Genomic DNA, 18,675 nt, shown 5'->3' with positions numbered 1-18,675 from the left:
ACTAGAAGGTCTCACCTCCCTCTTGGCCGTGGGAGGGTGGCAGCATCGCCAGTGTCCGCTAGAACACCTGGCTTAAGCCTTGGAACTGCTTCTTCCTCTCTCTATCCTTGTCCCCAAGGGCTTCCTGCTTAACGAATGTCAGGGTCAATTCAGAGCTGTCTGACTTCCCAGCTGTTCCACCACCTGTAAACTACTTCCTAACTTTTAATTCCTTCTGTGATCAGTCCTCCAACTGGCTTCCATTTTCCCAGGTGGACTCTACTGCTGTCCCTCTCCTTGTATATTTACTTTAACCCTGATGCAACAGCCCCTCAATGCTAAATATTTCGTTATTGTGAAGTTGCTTTTTAAAAAGTTGTTCGTGACCAAGCATGATGCATGATGCCAGTGTGGAATCTCAGGAGATCATTAGAAACATTTTTTAAAAATATTTTTAGTTGTAGATAGACAACAATACCTTTATTTTATTTTATTTTTTTAATGTGGTGCTGAGGATCGAACCCAGTGCCTCACATGTGCTAGGCAAGTGCTCTATCCCTGAGCTACAACCCCAGCGCTCCATAGAAATTTTTATTGCTGGATATTCCTGAGATCAAGTCTAATGACTGATAACCTGGAAGAACTTAGATGCACTTTTCTCAGTGCACTTTAACTCTTTCAAACCATGAGCCAAGGTGTCTCTAGAGGAAAAGGACAGGTGAGATGGGGTAGTTGTACCTGCAGTGTAAACACTAGAATGAGCTAAGCCTGGATTCGACACTCAGCAATTCCAGTTTTTTGCTGTGTGAGCTCAGGCCAGTCCCTACATGTCTGTGGTTGTAGTTTTCTCAGTAATAATAATAAAATAAGGAGATAGCACAGACAAAGGATCATGGTGCATGATGCGAGTTTCTCACTTGAGTTCTACCAATCTCGCCACGTTTTGTCTTTCCTTCTTCTGTTTAACCTACTCATTTATAAAATGAAATTAGTGTCCTTATTTCTCAATAACACAGCTAAAGTGAAATTCTCAAAAGAAAGCTTACCTGAAAGCTAAAAGAAAACAAAAAGGAAATAAACAAATGGATCCAAAAGCAAGAGAGGTCCCTGAACAGGCATTGGCCAGTGATGATTTCCAACGGACCCAGCTGCCTGTCACAGCTGTTGGGTACCCAGTGTGTTTGCTAGAACGGTAGGAGGTGGCCGAACTGAATGTACTGTCCCTTTCAAAGACAGATTCCCATTTCCTCAAAACAACACTTTCCCTGCTTTCACCTGATGTGTCCCTTGGAGGTTTTATTTAAATAAAGGGGCAGCTCCTCCTCAAAGCATCCATTCATAGTGTCGCCCCTAAGCCTAAAATGCTTGAGCTCGAGAAGGTTCTGAGAACACTGCCTTTCAACAGATTAAACAGCCTCTTGGTCCTGGAGCTGAACTACAATTGTCTAGCTAAAAGACAACCTTGTGTACATTTTATGTCTTTAGAAGTTGCAGATCAAAAGGAAAATTCTGGTTGAAGCTTGATGTTTCCACAGCTTTAGTAGTACTTTCTTTTCAAGGTTCCAAGGAACTAAAAAGGGAGCTCTCCCACAAAATAAACTAACCTGGGGACAACTCATTAGCATTTTGTTAAAATACAGCCATCTCTATAGAAACAAAAAGATGTCATCTTCAAAAAATGTTTTATTGAGTCCGCCAGCAAATATTTATCAGCTTTCCTCAAGCACGGGCATCCTCTGGGCCCCAAGCTTACCTGCCTCTCAAAGACCACTGTAAAAGAAAGAAGGTTTTCACAGGAAAGAAAAGGTGACCTGGGAAGCTAAGCCCACGTCCACACTTCTTTCCTCCAAGACAGGAAGAGAAATGGGCTTTTACTGTTATTTTTAAGACTAACTAGAGGCCTTTACTGTTAAGATGCAGAACCAGGCATGGTCCTAGACATGTAAAACAACCTATGGAGGCAGAATCCATGAGAACTGGGAGCTCTCTGCTGGGAAGTACCCAGCATGTTTTAACCACTCATTTCCAAAGCCCTGGTGTGTGTGATGGTGGGCAATTTGAATGTCATCCCAAGTGATATGCCGTCAACAGAATTCCCCATCTTCTTTGAGGCTTTGGTGTAAGCACAGGAACTTCCAGAGTTTGTGATCCCTCTCCTATCCTCAGGTCTGCTTTAAGGGCAAAGTTGGCTTTTTCAGGGCAAAGTTGGTCTCTGTTTAAAGTCACTGTTGAATTGGACCACACTGGCCTTCCTTGGTCTATGTGGGTTATAAACACTGTGCTGCTAAAATGCTATCAGTAATTAACACTTGTGCTATGGTGACTTCAGGAAGGGGGAAAAGGTTTACTAGATGCCAGTGGGGTGACAAAAGTATTTAGGTAAGTTCCATGAGATTTCAGCCATTGTAAATAAGTCTGCATCTCATCTATGCTGGGTTTTTTTTTTTTTTAAGTGTAGTGTTTTTTTATCTTTTTCAGCCCATCTGAAATTTATTATTAATAAAATTGCAGATATATGTCGATACATGTATATTCATATTTAGGTTCATGCATTGTTTAAACTAATATTGGCCTTAATTTCCCCCATTGACTATATTTTTAAACTTAGGGGTAGAGGGAAAACTACCAGTTTATTTTCACTGTGAATGGCTTCTATTTGCAAAGAGTCAGGGGCTTTAATAATACTTTATACTAAAATAAATATAATATTAGTTTTCTGTGACTGATATAACAAATTACCACAGATTGAGTGTATAGAAATAACACAAATTAACAACCTAATCATGCTTGAGTTCAGAAGTCTGAAATGGGTCTCACTGGGCAAAAATCAAGATGGCAGCAGACTCTGTTCCTCTGGAGGCTCACAGGGAAGTCTGCTTGGCTGTTCTGTCCTCTAGAGGCTGCTACATTTCTTGGCTCTTGGCCTCTTCCGGCTTCAAAGCCCACCAAGTGGGACCAACTCCTCCCCACCCTGCTCTCTCTGGTTCTGACTCTTCTGCCTCCTCCTTCTGTCTTTAAACACCCTTATGATTACATTCAGCTCTCCTGAAACACCAGGACAGTCTCCCTATTTTGATCCTTATCTTAATCACACCTGGAGTGTCCCTTTTGCCATATAACCTAACATGCACAGGTTCTGGGGCTAAGGACATAACCATCTTTGGGGTCATGGTTCTTTGGGGGGCCATGGTTCTTTCTACCAAAATCTCATAAGAAGTGAACAGCTATCTTACCTTCTAAAGCAGTAAACAGGGTTGTACTGGTGATTCTTCCACCTCCTTTCACTGAAGGTTTCTTTCTCCCATTTGGAAATGCCATTACCAGATATTTCACAGAAAAAGCAAAGGAGTTTGGGTGAGACTCGGGGGGGGGGGGGGGCTCAATTGTGTAGCTGACTGGTAAGAAATTGTCCCAGGATTCAAATTCCGCACCTCCATCTGAAGAATGCAGATAATAACAAGAGCTTCCTGCAGCCCTAGAGTTGTTCGGACAGTCATGGAATCCTGAAACCTGCATGATTCCTGTCAAGGAAGGAGAAGTACTCTGTCTGCCTCACTGGGATGTAGGAGATGGGGGCATAGAACTACCAAGGAGCCACATTTGAAAATTAAAACTTATTTTCTACAAATAAAAATCACTGAAAAAATCTTAACTACATGCAAGAGAATGAAATAGCTCATTTCCATCCCAGATCAGTACTTTATTGCCATCCCCCGAGAGAGGTCACTTTAATCTCTGTTTGTGTATATCTTGTTTTGCTTTTCCCTGCTCTGATGTTTGGTATGCTTTGAGTGGATATTTATTCCCTTCTCATTGAGCCTACAAACATCTAATCATTCCTGTTTGGTTTTTTTTTTTTTCATTTTAATAATTTATATTTAAATGTTGGCAAATTGAATGGTCTAATTTTGCCCTTTGAATGCCAATGCATTCAAGTTCTTTAGGCAGCTTTTATCTCTTGCTTTTTTTAAATTCTATTTTGAGTTTTATAAAAAAAAAAAAAAACTGATATTTCTTATTATCCCCCAACCCATAATTTTCCTTACTGAACTTTTTGTTTAATTTTCTTTTGCTTTGACATTTTATTTTTCAGACACCTCTCATTGAACCTCACGTTCCTCTTCGTCCTGCTAACACCATTACCAAGGTAATGGGATGTAGGTGGGTTGATGAGCCGTCCGAGCTCGCTTCTCAAGGACCACTGGAGGTGGTCCACATGTCAGAGCATCACATCAAGAAACCTCTGATCCGTTTTTGAAACAATAAATATTCAGTGCATCTCAGTTCTCAGCATAACACAGTGACATGTCACAGTGAACAATGTAAATATGTATGAGTGGGTTATGTTTTTCTACCAGACTCCAATTAGAAAGTGATTTAAGGATTCAGCCAGTTTGTTTTCCTTCTATAAACTCTCCTTCTTTCTCCTCCCCTCCTTCTACTTCATTAAAATCCAGGTCCCTTCAGAGAAGATCCTCAGGGCTGGAAAAATTTTACGAAATGCCATTCTCTCTCGAGCCCCTCACATGATAAGAGATAGGAAATACCACCTCAAGACATACAGGTAAGTGTGCTAAGTATAAAGGTCATGGCCCCTCAGATTCACATCTAGTAAAATTGAAACAAATAGGCCTCTCCCAGTTTTCCATCCAGGGGTACCCACTTACAATGCCTCCAAGTCCTAAACGGTCTAAGTTTGTCTTGAATCACTACTGAATGATGGGTGTTAAATTATCTTTAATATTCCACACAGTTACTCCTTAACTAATTTGTTTGGATATTGATGGATAATGAGAAGAAAATTTTTGCATTTCTCTTTGCTAGTGTCTTTTTAAAAACCTATTAAATTTAGGTCATGTCCAGCTAACATTTATTGAGTACATGTTTATCCTCAAAGATCTATACAGGCCCCTTTTTATATGGTATCTCAAATCATCCTCACTACAACACTGCTATGCAGCCATATTTCAGATGATAAAACAGAGTCAGCTCAAAGAGATAATTTCCTTGTCCAAGTCACAAGTCTAGTGAGTAGCAGACCCAGGATTGAAAGTTCATTTTCAGATTTAGTGATCTGTTTATTCATTCATCCCACAAGTTTATTAGGCACCTCCTGAGGAAAAGAGACTATTGCATTCTAAGCCCTAAGGAGGCAACAGTGAACAAAATATCCCAAGCCCTTAATGGAACTTATTTTCCAATGTAAGATTTCATTCTATGAATTGGACACAACTTTCCTATGTTCATCTATGAATGCACAACCAGTGAAACTCCACATCATGTTCAACCATAAGAATGGGAAGTTGTATTCCATGTATGTATGATATGTCAAAATATACTCTACTGTCATATATAACTAAAAAGAACAAATACAAATTTTGTAAAGATTTTGTTCTAATGTACATATAAGTAAGATACATTACTCTACCATATTTATCATCAGAATAAGGATTCCTCATTAGAACTCTCAATGGAGTCAAGAAATGAGAAAGATAAAGAAAACTGAAGGTCTGTGGTTAGTTGAAACTTTTCTGATGACCGAGCTATGGTAGGCCAACTAAGAATTCACTCCTCTTACTTTTTATGGTATCAGTTCAATGAATGTTAGGAAATAGAATGGCCCACATGTGGCATATACGCCTTCACTCTTGCTTCCGTGGTTCAGGCACAGTCCTTTTTCAGCTGAATCAGTCAGGCTCTTTCCCATTTAGCCTAGACATGACTTCAGAACCCCTTAACCTTTGTATGAGTCAAAACCCCTTTGGTTCATATGAACCAAATTCACAGGACACAGTGAAAATCTGAAATATAAATTTTAAAGGTACCATGGATGTGTATCTTTATAGTGACAACCAACCACAATAGAACCTATAAAATTGTACCTGCTTGACACTGTAACAAACCTACCACTTACATGCACCTCAAGTTCCAGACTCTTTCAAGGACAGAAATGGGAAAATATTGCAAATCCTTACTCTTTGGATCTTCGTTTCTATCCACCATGCAAACTAACATTTTTCTGCTTGCATTTGGTGTGAATGTGTTATAAGATCAAAGTTGATGGTATGACACATTTTAGGCTGGCTTCCTCTTAATAGAATTTTGGAAATCAAATGAGATTTGCAAGGTACCTCAGTGTTATGTTGCACCTTCTTCTTAGGGGGCATTCCATGTCTCAGGACAGACTGATCATCTAGGACCTTTTCTGGTTTTTACTATAGTTGCTCTTTGGGATGATTCCATTTGCAAGTCTTTGTTCTCTAACCCTGGAAGCTGATTCTTTTTGGAATCTGTGGCTCCTATTCATTGCTATAATTTTAAAGAAAAGTAAAATTTAAAAAAAAATTTATATGTCTAATGTCCCTGGGGTTTGACTTTTTTTAACTCATTAGGTAGATCTCAAACTTTCACGAGGCTAAAGGATCTTTTTCCTTTAACGTTTTTATGATTTTTCTTTAAGATATGATTATGTATTCCCAAATATTGACTTGTGTTAGGGAAATTCCATTAACTATGTCATGTTTGGTGACAAATAATGGAAACTAGAAGTCAGAAACCATAATCTCCTCTTGCTCCATAGCAGTAAGAGTTGAAACTCCTGAAATATAGGTGTTAGGCCTGTTCCACACCCTATGACACAAACTGATGATCTGTCAGTAATGACCAGTGAACTCCCCTGGAAGCCAGAGGCATGATTTCTTTTTCCTGCCATTCAGTTTGAGTTCCTTGTCCTGGATCTTGTACTTCTGAGCTCCTTTCCCTCTCTCCCTCTAGTCTTCACTCCATTATATTAATGCTGCAGTATTAGGGGGCTGAAGCCTCTCCAGATGTAATATGCACATCCCACCCCATGATTTGGTGTGAATATGTTACAAGAGCAAAATTAATAGTGCTGGAGATCTGCCATCCATTCTGAAGTGGCAAGGGATCATTAATGAAAAGCATACCCAGCAACTCCATCAGCTACAAATGGCACAGCTGTGTGTCTTTGTCCCATATTCTGACAGCAAGATTCTGTATCCCTTATAAGGATCCAGATGCCCTGGGATGATCTCCATTCCATGTTGCTCTTTTCAATAAAAGCAATCATTGAATGAAAAGCCAAATGAAATGGATTTTTTATACTTTTGTAAGACTCCATCTATAAGAGGAATATTTTGACAGGTGGCATGTTTGGTTGGGTACCAATAGGAACTGGGTACCTCTTGGTCCCCTGAATCTCTCCTATAGACTGTAATAACAGCAGCCCTGGAAATCACACAAGCTTCTCAGACATCCTCCCTGTGAAGCCCTTGGGCGTCAAGGTCAGTCCCAAGTCAGGACACCCCAGGAGCTCTGGTAGGTTCCAGAAATCCTATAATATGGGAACTGGAGAAGGCCTCAGATGCCGTCTTCTTCTCCTTCTTTCTTTTACAGATGAGGAAACTAACTAAGAACCAAAAATCTGGCCAAAGACACATAGCTATTGAGTAGCAGACCTGGTACTATATATCATTATCTTCTCCAAGTTCAAAACTCTTCCCAATAGAAGTTCATTGGATTGGACAAAGGAGAATGAAGGGAAGGGAGAGAGGTGGGAACAGGAAAGACATTAGAATGAACCAAACATAACTTTTTTTATGTTTATATATGAATAAAAACAACCAGTGAAACTCTACATCATATACAGCCACAAAAGTGGGAAATTATACATGTATGTACGATATGTCAAAATACACTCTACTGTCATGTCTATCTAAATAGGACAAATTTTTAAAAAATTAAAGATTCTTCCCAAAGTGGCCCAGCATCAGAAGTCTCCTTCAGTTTAAACTAGAGGGGAGCTCTCTGGGCTTGACCCTGTGCCAGCTCATGCCCAGAGGAAGGGCCAAGCTTAGCTTGGGAGGGGAGGCCACCCATGGCTTAGTCCCAGCTTCAGGCAGCCAGCTGCTCTGTGATTTCCTGCATTGTCCCTTGGGATCCTTCCCTAGGACTTGGGGATTCCATTTTCTCCTTTGAACCATCATACCATGAACACCTGCCCTACCCTCTCATCCCCAAAAGGTTTCAGTATTTCCTAATGTATGTATGTATAATTACATATTTCCTAACTAATAGAGAGTTTGCCCATCCACACCAACTCTTCACAGAGGAGCATGTTAGCAAGTAATGTTTGAACATACAGAAAGCCAGGGAGGATCTGGTGTTCTTAAATGACAGATTCTGCTGTAGAAGTGCTAATGCTCATTACACAGACCTTTTTTTTCAGAGAGATTTGCATTGCTAATTGTTTGTTTCTCCCAACACCCCTCCAGAGAAAGATCAGTAGTATTACTTGAAAATATAAAGTGCTTTATAATTTTGCACTTATACAGTGCCATTCATAGAGCACCTCCAAGCGCCTTGCAAACATTAACTCGTTCCCCACAAGGCTCAGGTGAAGGGAGCCAGTGCTATGTTTTGCCTTCATCGTACTCTGAGATTTTTCCAACTTACAATGACCAAGTTTCTGTTCCTGTGATGAGCTCACCGGCTAATGCTCCCCCTCCAGAGGCCCTGTGGTCTCCGCTGGTGCTGCATACTATAATGCTTTTATTTAGACAACCTAGCTTTGAAGATTCTCCCATGAGATGAGTCGTTATATTGGGTTCTGTCTTTGAGAACCTGAGGCTACACTGTGTGGTGCTTTGTTTGCCAGGAGACCTGTGAGGGTAAGAGCACTCTGCTCTTTGGGAGGTACTTTTCTCAAAAGCCATCTCCAGCTTCTGTCTCCATCTCCTCTAGACAATGCTGTGTGGGAACCGAGCTGGTGGACTGGATGATGCAACAGACTCCTTGTGTTCACTCCCGGTCTCAAGCTGTTGGCATGTGGCAAGTCCTATTAGAAGACGGTGTCCTCAACCATGGTAAGACAAGCCCCAGTCCCTGGAAAACCCTTAAGAAATGCTAAGTGCATTTCCCTGGGCAAGCTGTTGCAGAACTCCCAATGGGCAAGAAAGAATTATGATGCCCTTAGGGACCACGGAGCTAGCATCTTCATTTAGCAATACAAATGCAGCGAGTGGAAGCTATTGATTGCTGTGTTCCACCATTGTACCTTCCTAACTTCGGAGAACGAAGGAAAGGAAAATGAAATTGCAACCCGAGTGCATCAGTTCCAATTATGTTTATTAGTTTGCATTCACAGTTCATTGATAGTGTGATTATACTCTGAGTATTGCATCGCAATCCTGATACAGGGGCAGAATGAAGAACAATGAAATGTGTGACTGGGCTGATGACATGAAAGCAGTAATGAACTCAGAAGTTGCCTTTTAACTGTGTTGCTGTCTGGGAGAGTCGATTTATATATCCACAGATGACCATATGTAAAATCAGGAATGTGCTCTGAAGTTGTGATCCTTGGTAACTGTGACTGAACTGCTCATGCCATTTGTTTAAGACCACTTTTCCAAACAGATAAAATATTTAAATCCTCCATTTCATTTGCCAACAGCTGGGAACCTAATGATGGTTTTTCCAGTGTTTATCATGCTTTAATGTGCATACCTATCACCTGGGACAGATTCTGAATTTGCAGGCCTGAGATGGATTCCAAACATCTGCATTTCCAACATTTCCAACATGCACCAGGTTGAAGCTGATCACCTGGAGCAGCAAGGGTCAACCATTTCTCTTTATCTTTTGAGCCTATTGCTGCACATCCTGAAAAGAAGCTAAAGGCTTCAGCTATTTAGATGAGGGATGCTGAGCCAAGTTTACTGTCTTTGTCCTACAGAGATCTAAATCCTGTTGTTTACAAGAACAAGAGGCAGGTTAGGGGTGTAGTTCTGTGGGAGAGCAACCACCCAGCATGCACTGGGTAGGGGACTTTGAAAATTCAGAACTGGAAGAAAATTATCACAAAATCCTTCTAGGAGTGTATGACCTAGAAGCTTGGTCTGGCTAGTTTTGTTCAAACAATAACTCAATTAATTTTCTTCTGATTTTCAAAGTGTTGACAGAAATGTTTATAAATAGTATAGAAAGAAAACTATAAATTCTGATCTGACAAAGGAGTTTTTCTTGTTAAGTCTACTTTCAGAGAACATTCTAGGGCATGATCTGGCAGTGGTTATTTTCCTCTTTGGGACATATGTCCCGTGTTCTACAAAATGTCACCAAGGCAATTTTTTGCAGGTCAAAGTGCCCATCTCAGAAAAGTTGGCAGGTTCTCAGAGGGAGTCCCATGGAGGCCCAGGAGAGGATGGGTGGGGAGGGTTCTGGTGTGCATGACTGCAACCAAGAGGTCATGTCTGCAGTTGCACGGCCTGGGCAAGGCTGGTGCCGAGGGTGCGGAGTGTCCGGCTCAGCTGCCACTTGGCTCTCCTGCTGGACACCACCCGTCTGCTCTGGTGAACAGGCTGCCGGCAGAGCTCTGTGCCACGGCTAATACTCGCCTCCATGTTTCCCGCAGTGGACCAGGAACACCATTTCCAAGACAAATATTTATTTTACCGATTTCTGGATGACGAGCATGAGGATGCCCCTTTGCCTACTGAAGAGGAGAAGAAGGAGTGTGACGAGGAGCTCCAGGACACCATGCTGCTACTGTCGCAGATGGGCCCCGATGCCCACATGAGGATGATCCTGCGCAAACCGTGAGTGAGAGCAGCCTGGGCACTCCAGGGCTGGCCAGTGCGCAGGCGCACCTGGGGCGGGAAGCCAGGTAGATTTCAAAAGCCATGGCCTACCCCCAGGGCTAAGAACAGATACTGAAGAGGAGACACAGAGTTTCTCTCTGTTTTATTTTCTGTTTTTCTTTTGAGGCTGTATAACTCCATTTCCATGCATATGAGTTAAAACTATAGAAATCTTTAGCAATTGATTCAGGCTGTCAAAACTGAGCCCCCATAGTAGATGACCTTTGGCTAATTGCAAACAGAAACTGCTGCTTCTGTGCCAGAGGGCGGCAGCCCCTTTCTTCCTGGTGCCAAAGGACAGAGGTCATCAGAACTCTGACCCCCATGCTCATGCGTGGACTCATTCATTCAGCACCCAGCTTTACCCCATCCTGCACTATATGTTCTTTTTTTTAATATTTACTGATTTATTTTTTAGTTGGACACAATATCTTTATTTATTTATTGTTATGTGGTGCTGAGGATCGAACCCAGGGCCTCGCACGTGCTAGGCGAGCGCTCTACCACTGAGCCATGACCCCAGCCCCACTATATGTTCTTATAACAGGACTGTCCCCTTAGCCTCTCCAAGGCCTCCAGCCAGCCACTGAGGCAGCCTCTCCCATCTCAACCGAGAAACTGCCTTACCTTCAATAGCTGCCCACCAGCCAAAGCTGAGGTCTTTGAAATGTTTAATCAAAAAAGCTCATTCTGTTGGATGCTACGGGGCAGACAAAGAAGCATACACCAGTCAGATCCTCAGGGAAACCCGTGCAACGCCGACAGCTTAGCACTCGGCTCTGAAATGCCACACATAGGCTTATGTTTTCCCTTGGAAATGAAATTGCCCTCCACCCTGCAACCAGGGCCAACCGCCTGTGGATGTCAGCTCTGAGTCACTGGCTTGGCCAACCTTCATTTATTATCAGGTCTCGACAAGAGCCTTAAACTTTACATGTCTGGTGTGTCCACTGGGCACTTTCCAAGAGAGAGTTGTCCCTCGGACCAACTTCCCCCATGCCTACCCCTCAGACCAACTCACAGTCGCCTCTCCGAGTGCAGCTTTGTTTCCTGTCCCCAGGATTCCTTCCCTTTCACTTGCCCATCCTCAGTGCTGCAGAGGCTTTTTAACACATTTCATTTTTGTCACACCATGTCCCTTTTGTCAAAACTTTCTCTTGGGTCTTAATCTCCCACACTGTGTGTTTCAAAGGCCTTCCCTCCTCCCAGTTGGTACCAGCATCCTTAACTCTAGAACCATGGTTTTTAGTTCTTTTAGCCTCAAAACCCTTTCTTCAAACAAAAATTTAACAGGAAAATCCAAAGTATCAAACAGAAAAGCCAGAGCTTTGCTGACCTAACAGGAGTAGAGTCCAAGAATCCTGCCCAGCCAATTTATGCTGTTTCTACCCTGAAGGATTGCAGGGCAGGTGGCTGAGGACACACAAGAGAATGCCCTAGGGCTTGGGGAGCTTGGATGCCGTTCTAAAGCTTGCCTCCTCTCCTGGCAGACTGCTTTTCCTCTCTCTGATGCCATTGTCTGTCACTTGTCCTTCCTCATCATTTCCTGGATCCATCCCTTTTCTGCCTTTTTTGTTACCTTTTTTCAAGTCACCATCATGCAGTGGTCCTGATTCAGGGATAGGACATTCCCCAGCACTTGGGAATGTGTGAAGATGTTTTGGTTGTCAAAGTACATGAGTGGGCACAGTGCTGACATTCATTGGGCAAAGGCTGGGACCAAAAGGTGCCAAACACAGGATGATGCCCCAAATAAAGAGAAGATCTACCCTGAAAATAATGTCCTGTTGAGAAACATTGCAATAAACGGAGTTTCTTAAAGGCAAAGACAAATCTCATTTTACTTGATTTAGTTAGTTTTCCACCAGTGTTTATTGAATACCTACTTTGTTCCAGACACTACGCTAGGTTGCTAAAGCTAATTAAGGTAACCAGAAAACAAGAAGGTTGCTTCTCCTTCCCTGAGCTCTGTGCAGTACAGGAAACAGATTTTAAGACCTGAAGCCATCATTTAATTACAGCCGCCTTATGTCCTACAAAGGAAAATGTAGTGTGTGTTAATACAACACACTGCAGATGGGGGTTTTAACCTGGTATGGAATAGTAAGACCGTCACATCCCCAACTCTGGGCTTACACCAAGTAAGCCATTGACAAACCTTTGCACAGTGAGTGAGTGAATGAATGAATACTCAGCCCTGGCTAATGTTCCCTCAGTCCTGTTTGCTTCAAGGGAGGCAGAAATGCCATTCAATTCTTTGAGTGTCTACCAAATAGATTACAAGCAAAAATAATAATTATTATACAATGGTCCCTGACTTTGGGGAGTTTGTAATCCAGTGGGAGAGGCATTCCCAAATTAGAATCAGATGGAGCAAACACTTAACTGAGGGCTGACTCTACGATGTGAACTTTCTTGCTTTTCCAGACAGCATCCAATTGCATGAATCCCATCAGCACAAAGATTCTTCAAAGAAAATTACATTCCAAAGCTTAGCTCTCCCACTATAGCATGGGCTGTTAAACTGCAGCTTCGCCATATTCCAAGAGGCAGATTCATTTTGGGGAGACTTGGGATTTTTCTTGTCTTCACAGTTTTGCTTTGCTTTGTTTTAATTTTGCAGTCATTGGGATTAGGCTGGCCGTTCTTCTTTTGACTCTTAAATATTCTTTCTACTGGAATACAGCTCCCAAGAGATGGTAAAGTGAAAAATAAGAAATCTAATTTTGTGAGACTGACATTCAAACTCTGCAAACGCATATGCACACACTCTATTTTTTAGTAATCTTAGGAGCTACAACTTTTTTTTAAATTTTTTTTAGTGGTAGGTGGACACAATACCTTTATTTTATTTACTTATATGTGGTGCTGAGGATCAAACCCAGGGCCTCACACATTAGGTGAGTGCTCTACCGCAAAGCCACAACCCCAGCCCCCTACTTTTTTTTTTTTTTTTTTTTTAATGTAGAAAGAAAATAAGCTTAGGTGATCAAGCCTTGCCAGTAAAATTGCTGTCCTTGAAGAGACAGCTGAGAAGTTTGCTTCTGGAAACAGGGCATGTTCAAAGGCCCTGGAAATGTTGAGTCCTTAGTGCCCAAACTGCCAAGTCATTGAGAGGCAGAAGATGCATTGGCTCCATGTCGACGGGGGCAAGACCCCCAATTCTTTAACTCAGCACAGCTGCATCTTATAATAGTCACCACTGCCAGAGAGGTTGCAGAACTCTGATAATTACTAGGAAAGAAATAACACAATATTCTTTGATGAGAAGATTACTTTGAGAATTTGATTGTATAATGAAGATGTTGCTTTGAAAGGTACTTCCTATTGTTCTGAATCTGAGACTCGCTAGCCAAAAAAAAAAAAAAAAAAAGTGTCACTTGTTTTGACAGGCTACTTAGAAAAATTCTCTGTTTATTACATTAACTGCAGCATTTTAACTGTCAAACTATGAAAGAATGTTCTGTAGTTTAAAAAACAGAATAGAGCTTCAGGGGGAATTTTTTGGCACACTCTTGTTGCTATTGGTATTGAAAGAAAAACATACATTCTGAATGTGAAATTAGCTTTTTATGTGGTGGCAGACAGAGTGACTCACAATGCCATCCTGGTTGCGCAGGTGCAGACCTGGATGGCGTCTGGGGGCAAGTGCTACTGAACGGTGACAGTTTGACGGTGCTGTTGCTGCAGCTCTGAGACAGGGCCATCAAGCACTGAATGAGCCCTTGGAGCTTATTGTTTTGATTTTGCTTTGTTTGTAAGTCTAAAAACAAGAGGTTACCCTACAGCAAATAGATACAATAGAGACCCTTAGCAGCAGAAATGTGCATTTGGGCTACATTGGAGCAGGTGTTTTAGAGAGGAAGCCATGGGTAAAAAGAGTGGAGTGACCAGGTCCACAAAACGTTATAAACTTGAGGCCAGGTGCATACAAAGAGGCTTCAGGACTACAGAATGCTCTTTCCATGCAAGTTTTCCAGTTCCTTCCTCCAAGTAAAGTGAGACATAATGTTCCACTGTTTAGAATGGTCTAAGACTCACTTGGGGGCGGGAGTTGGGGGGAATAAAACAGATAGTATTTCCCCAATCTAATTTCAGTTCTGCAATTCTGAAATTCCCTAGAAGCCTAGAAGTTTAAGTAGTTGAACCTGAGCAGAGGAACAAATAACACAAGAAATTTAGGTTGTTGTAACATGAAAGAATTGTTGCAGGTTCTGAATCTTCCCAATGGGCACCAAACTCAGAAATTCTAGTTCATTTGTTTCATGTAATAAATTAATGTTTTTCTAACATACGCTATGGGGCATGAGGCTTAAAGGAAACAATTTAAGATGGCCTCAAGTGACCTAAGAAAATACCGTGGGGAGCTGGAAAAGTTGCTGATCCATTTGTTTACATCCATTCATTGCCACCGTTCCACACACCTTTAGGGGGCACTTGAGGGGCTACATATTTTCTCTTAATTAGCAAAACTTGTTTTAATAGGATTTTTATTTGTCCAAACTGTTTTTGGAGGTGTGAAGTTTGAAATCCTGGTAATTATAGGGGGATTTATTTCCTCAGGGGATCTCAGATTAGCACGCCTAAAATCAGTGGTGCCGAGGGTTTTGATTTCTGTTGGGATATACCCAGAGAATGCTCATAGCCACAGAATCCATCCTCAAGTGCTAGTCAGATGAGAAGTAAAGCTTGAGGGCTGGGGATATAGCTTAGTTGGCGATCCCCCGCACCACCAAAAAAAATAAAGCAAAGTATGAGTGGAAGAACCTAATCTTAGGAAACGCACTATGAATCCTTCCCTTCACTATGTGGCAAGTGTGGTCTTTGTTTTTACTGCAACCATAGCTGTGCCTGAAATGAGCTCGTGGAATTTACCTGAATCAGTGATTCCATTAAGTGGGTCATTTCTTGGGTCTGAATTTGCATCTCCCCTATAGAAGCAGTTTTCCACTCTCCCTTTACGTCTGCAGTGCCCAGGAAAGCAGCCATTGGATTGCTGCCATTATGGTTCAGACTCCCAAGAGAAGGGAGGATGGAAGCAACTCCCCATTCAGCTTAGGGTTTATTTTAAGATTACCTCGAGTTTTTCAAGACTTCTTATTGTTAAAGTCAATCTGTTCATTGCAGAAAATTTAGAAACTATTGAGAAGAGTAAAAGAAGAATAAATAACACTTGCAATCATATGTCTCAGAGAGAACTCTCATTAGCATTGTGGTGCCTGTCCCTCTGGTGATTTTTTGGTTCCTAACTTTTTGCACTTAGAGATGCCTCTCTTTCTTAAATGTATATATGTTTAAAGGCTGGGAGTTTTAAGTAGGTGCAGAATAATCCTCTGAATGTGCCTTATTGCATTCATTTTATGATGGTTGGGTGTTTGGGTTGATGCTCAAGCTGTTTCTTCTTCAAAAGAGTGAATAATATTATTTTGGAGTTCTTCCTTCCAGAAGAAAGCGCTTTTAGCCTGGCAGGAACATAGGGGTGTGGGTAGGAACAGAAAAAGCTGAGAAAGTCCCTCCAGGGAACAAGAAACTGATTCCCACTGAGGGAGTGTTCAGGCCAGGCACACCTGTACAGTTAGGCCAAGGCAAGATTAAGAGGGATCTGCCGTGTCCTCTGTGCTGTTATTTAATAGCCATTAGGGTATCACTGGAGAGTTTTTAAAGGTAGGTGTGGCATGGTCATATTTGCTATAGGTCACTTTCTCTGCTACTTGTGAAGAATGGACTAGAGGGGCCAAGACCAAAGAAAGACAGATCTTTTTATGAGATTAAAATTAATTATATTTTGAGAATTTAATGACAGTATTTGAGATGCATGCCTTTGATCCAAGAGCTTGCTAAATAAATTGAAAGTAATACTGAGTACAAGAGCCCAGAATTCTATTCTTAACAATTTACCATTAATTCATCCAACATCTCCAGGTTACAAATCTCTTAAGTTATAAAATGAATTTAATAAAACTTGCTTACTCTCTCCTTACTTTCCAAGGGAATTGTAAGTGGAAACACAAATACAGCTGTATTTAATCATGGCCACATTTATTAAGCACACAAGTGCTAAGCACTGGGCTAAACAGTTATTTACTTCAATTCTCATAACAAAACTATGAGGTAGTTAATTAATATAACCCCCATTTTATAGATTAGGAAACTGAGATTTAGGTTAGGTCAGTTGCCTGGTGGTTTTGCAGAAAGTGGTGGACTCAGGATTTGACTCAAGTCTATCTGACTCCAGATCCTGTGCATTGCCACCTACCATGGTCCTAAAGGGATTCAGGATGACCTCATGGGTTTGTGCTCCAAACACTGATGAAGAAAGACATTACAGAAATCTGACCTTAGTTGGGTGCAGTGGTGTATGCCTGTGATCCCAGTAGCTTGGGAGGCTGAGGCAGGAGGATCAATTACGAGTTTAAAGCCAGCCTCAGCAGCTTAACAAAGCCCTGAGAAACTCAGCAAGACCCATTCTCTAAATAAAATATAAAAAAGGGCTGAGGAGGGCTGGGATTGTGGCACAGCAGTAGAGTGCTCGCCTGGCACTGGCAGGACCTGGGTTCGATCCTCAGTACCACATAAAAATAAAGCATCGTGTTGTGTCCATCTATACCTAAAAAAAATAAATATATTTTTTTTAAAAAGAGCTGAGGATGTGGCTTAGTGGTTCAATCCCTAGTACCAAAAAAAAAAAAAAAAAAGAAAAGAAAAAAGAAAGAAAGAAAAAGAATTTAATCTGAGTTTAAAGTAATTATTACAGACTAACTTCATCTCATTAAATTAATACTGCACAGATCTGGAATATAAGTAAACCATCTACTCATTCAGTTATTACCATATGGAATGGGCTATATACAATCTATTGTAGAAAAAGAAGTCTTTTAGTTTGAGAAAGACCCAGATGTTCCACTAATAAATAATGGGTTATGATAATAATGAGGATTATCCTATCCTCGGGAAGTTGTATACTTCTGGAGCCTATAATTCATTTATTGTTTTCTTGTTCCCTGAGCTCACTATGTACAGTCCAAAAGAAATGTGGGTCTGAAGTTTTAAAATCCACCATCAAAATTGTTTCTGTAGAAATGAAGTGCTTTTTGATTCATGTCACCAGTTAAATTGGAGTTTCAGGTGAACAATGAATAATTTTACGTATATATTTCATGCAATGTTTTTATTTGCTAAATCTGGCACCCCCATCTTAGAATAATTTATTGGCTTCTCTTCACAGTCCTCTTGAGAAGTTGCCAGAAAACAATTTAAAGGTAACATAGAAACCTTTGACAACCCACAGCCCCAGGAAGAGTCAGTTTACTTCACACCAACCCTTTAGCCAGAACCACAAACAAAACTTCGTAATTAATATTTGACTAGCACTATACAGTTTATATAGTGATCTCATACCCATTACCTTTTTGAACCGCTAAATAACTCTATGAACTAGGTAGGGCTAATTACAACCCCTGAGTACAGAAAAGTAGATTAAGCTTAGTAGATACTAAGTTCCTCTTTTCTTCTATTTTTATTTTACTGAAAATATTCTTTCTTCTCTGCAAGTTTGCTTCAGCTTTGCCCTTTATAGTAGATTTACTGAATAAGCAGTGAAATGAAAAAAAAAAAAAAAGAAAGAAATGGATAATCCATCTGTTCCTAAGAATTGGCTGCAAAGAAAATGTAATAATGCATCCATATACCACCTCCTCAAAATGTTTCCAAGTGTATTTCACATGTGTCTCATCCAAAGGGAGGGTGTGAACTGTACTATGACACCATCCAAATTTGTTTTCTCTTCTCCACTTATTGCTTAGGTTTTTGAAAGGAAAATAATTGTAGTTATATCTTTCAAAAAGTTTCATATGACATTTCTAGAGTGTCCTTATAAAACACTTTGACAGAAGAATGTTAGGTATATTTAATTCCTAAACATGATCAAATCCCATTATCCTAAAATATACTCAAGGCTCAGAGTCCCTGAAGGACAGAACCCTATGCATGTCCTATGCGGATGGCTTCTTTTCTCATAAATATCTGTAGGCTTTTG

The 18,675-nt window shown here is 41.0% G+C and overlaps 1 protein-coding gene across 5 annotated transcripts in view; it reads left to right on the top strand.

Annotated features, from left to right (window-relative positions):
• Rapgef4 (Rap guanine nucleotide exchange factor 4) overlaps positions 1–18,675 on the top strand; it is a 214,962-nt gene that overhangs the window by 124,558 nt on the left and 71,729 nt on the right. For 4 of the 5 annotated variants that reach the window (XM_076866656.2, XM_076866655.2, XM_076866657.2 and 1 more), the window contains 4 exons: positions 4,073–4,126; positions 4,437–4,543; positions 8,743–8,864; positions 10,415–10,598. In XM_076866656.2, the coding sequence (XP_076722771.1) occupies positions 4,073–4,126; positions 4,437–4,543; positions 8,743–8,864; positions 10,415–10,598 (467 nt within the window). The remainder of the gene's footprint in view (positions 1–4,072; positions 4,127–4,436; positions 4,544–8,742; positions 8,865–10,414; positions 10,599–18,675) is intronic. The other variant, XM_076866659.2, reaches the window with a different exon arrangement.

The sequence above is a fragment of the Callospermophilus lateralis genome, chromosome 9 (genome assembly GCF_048772815.1).
Source record: "Callospermophilus lateralis isolate mCalLat2 chromosome 9, mCalLat2.hap1, whole genome shotgun sequence".
In the NCBI taxonomy this organism is placed as follows: domain Eukaryota; kingdom Metazoa; phylum Chordata; class Mammalia; order Rodentia; family Sciuridae; genus Callospermophilus; species Callospermophilus lateralis.
This window is presented reverse-complemented; position numbering and strand designations above follow the sequence as displayed.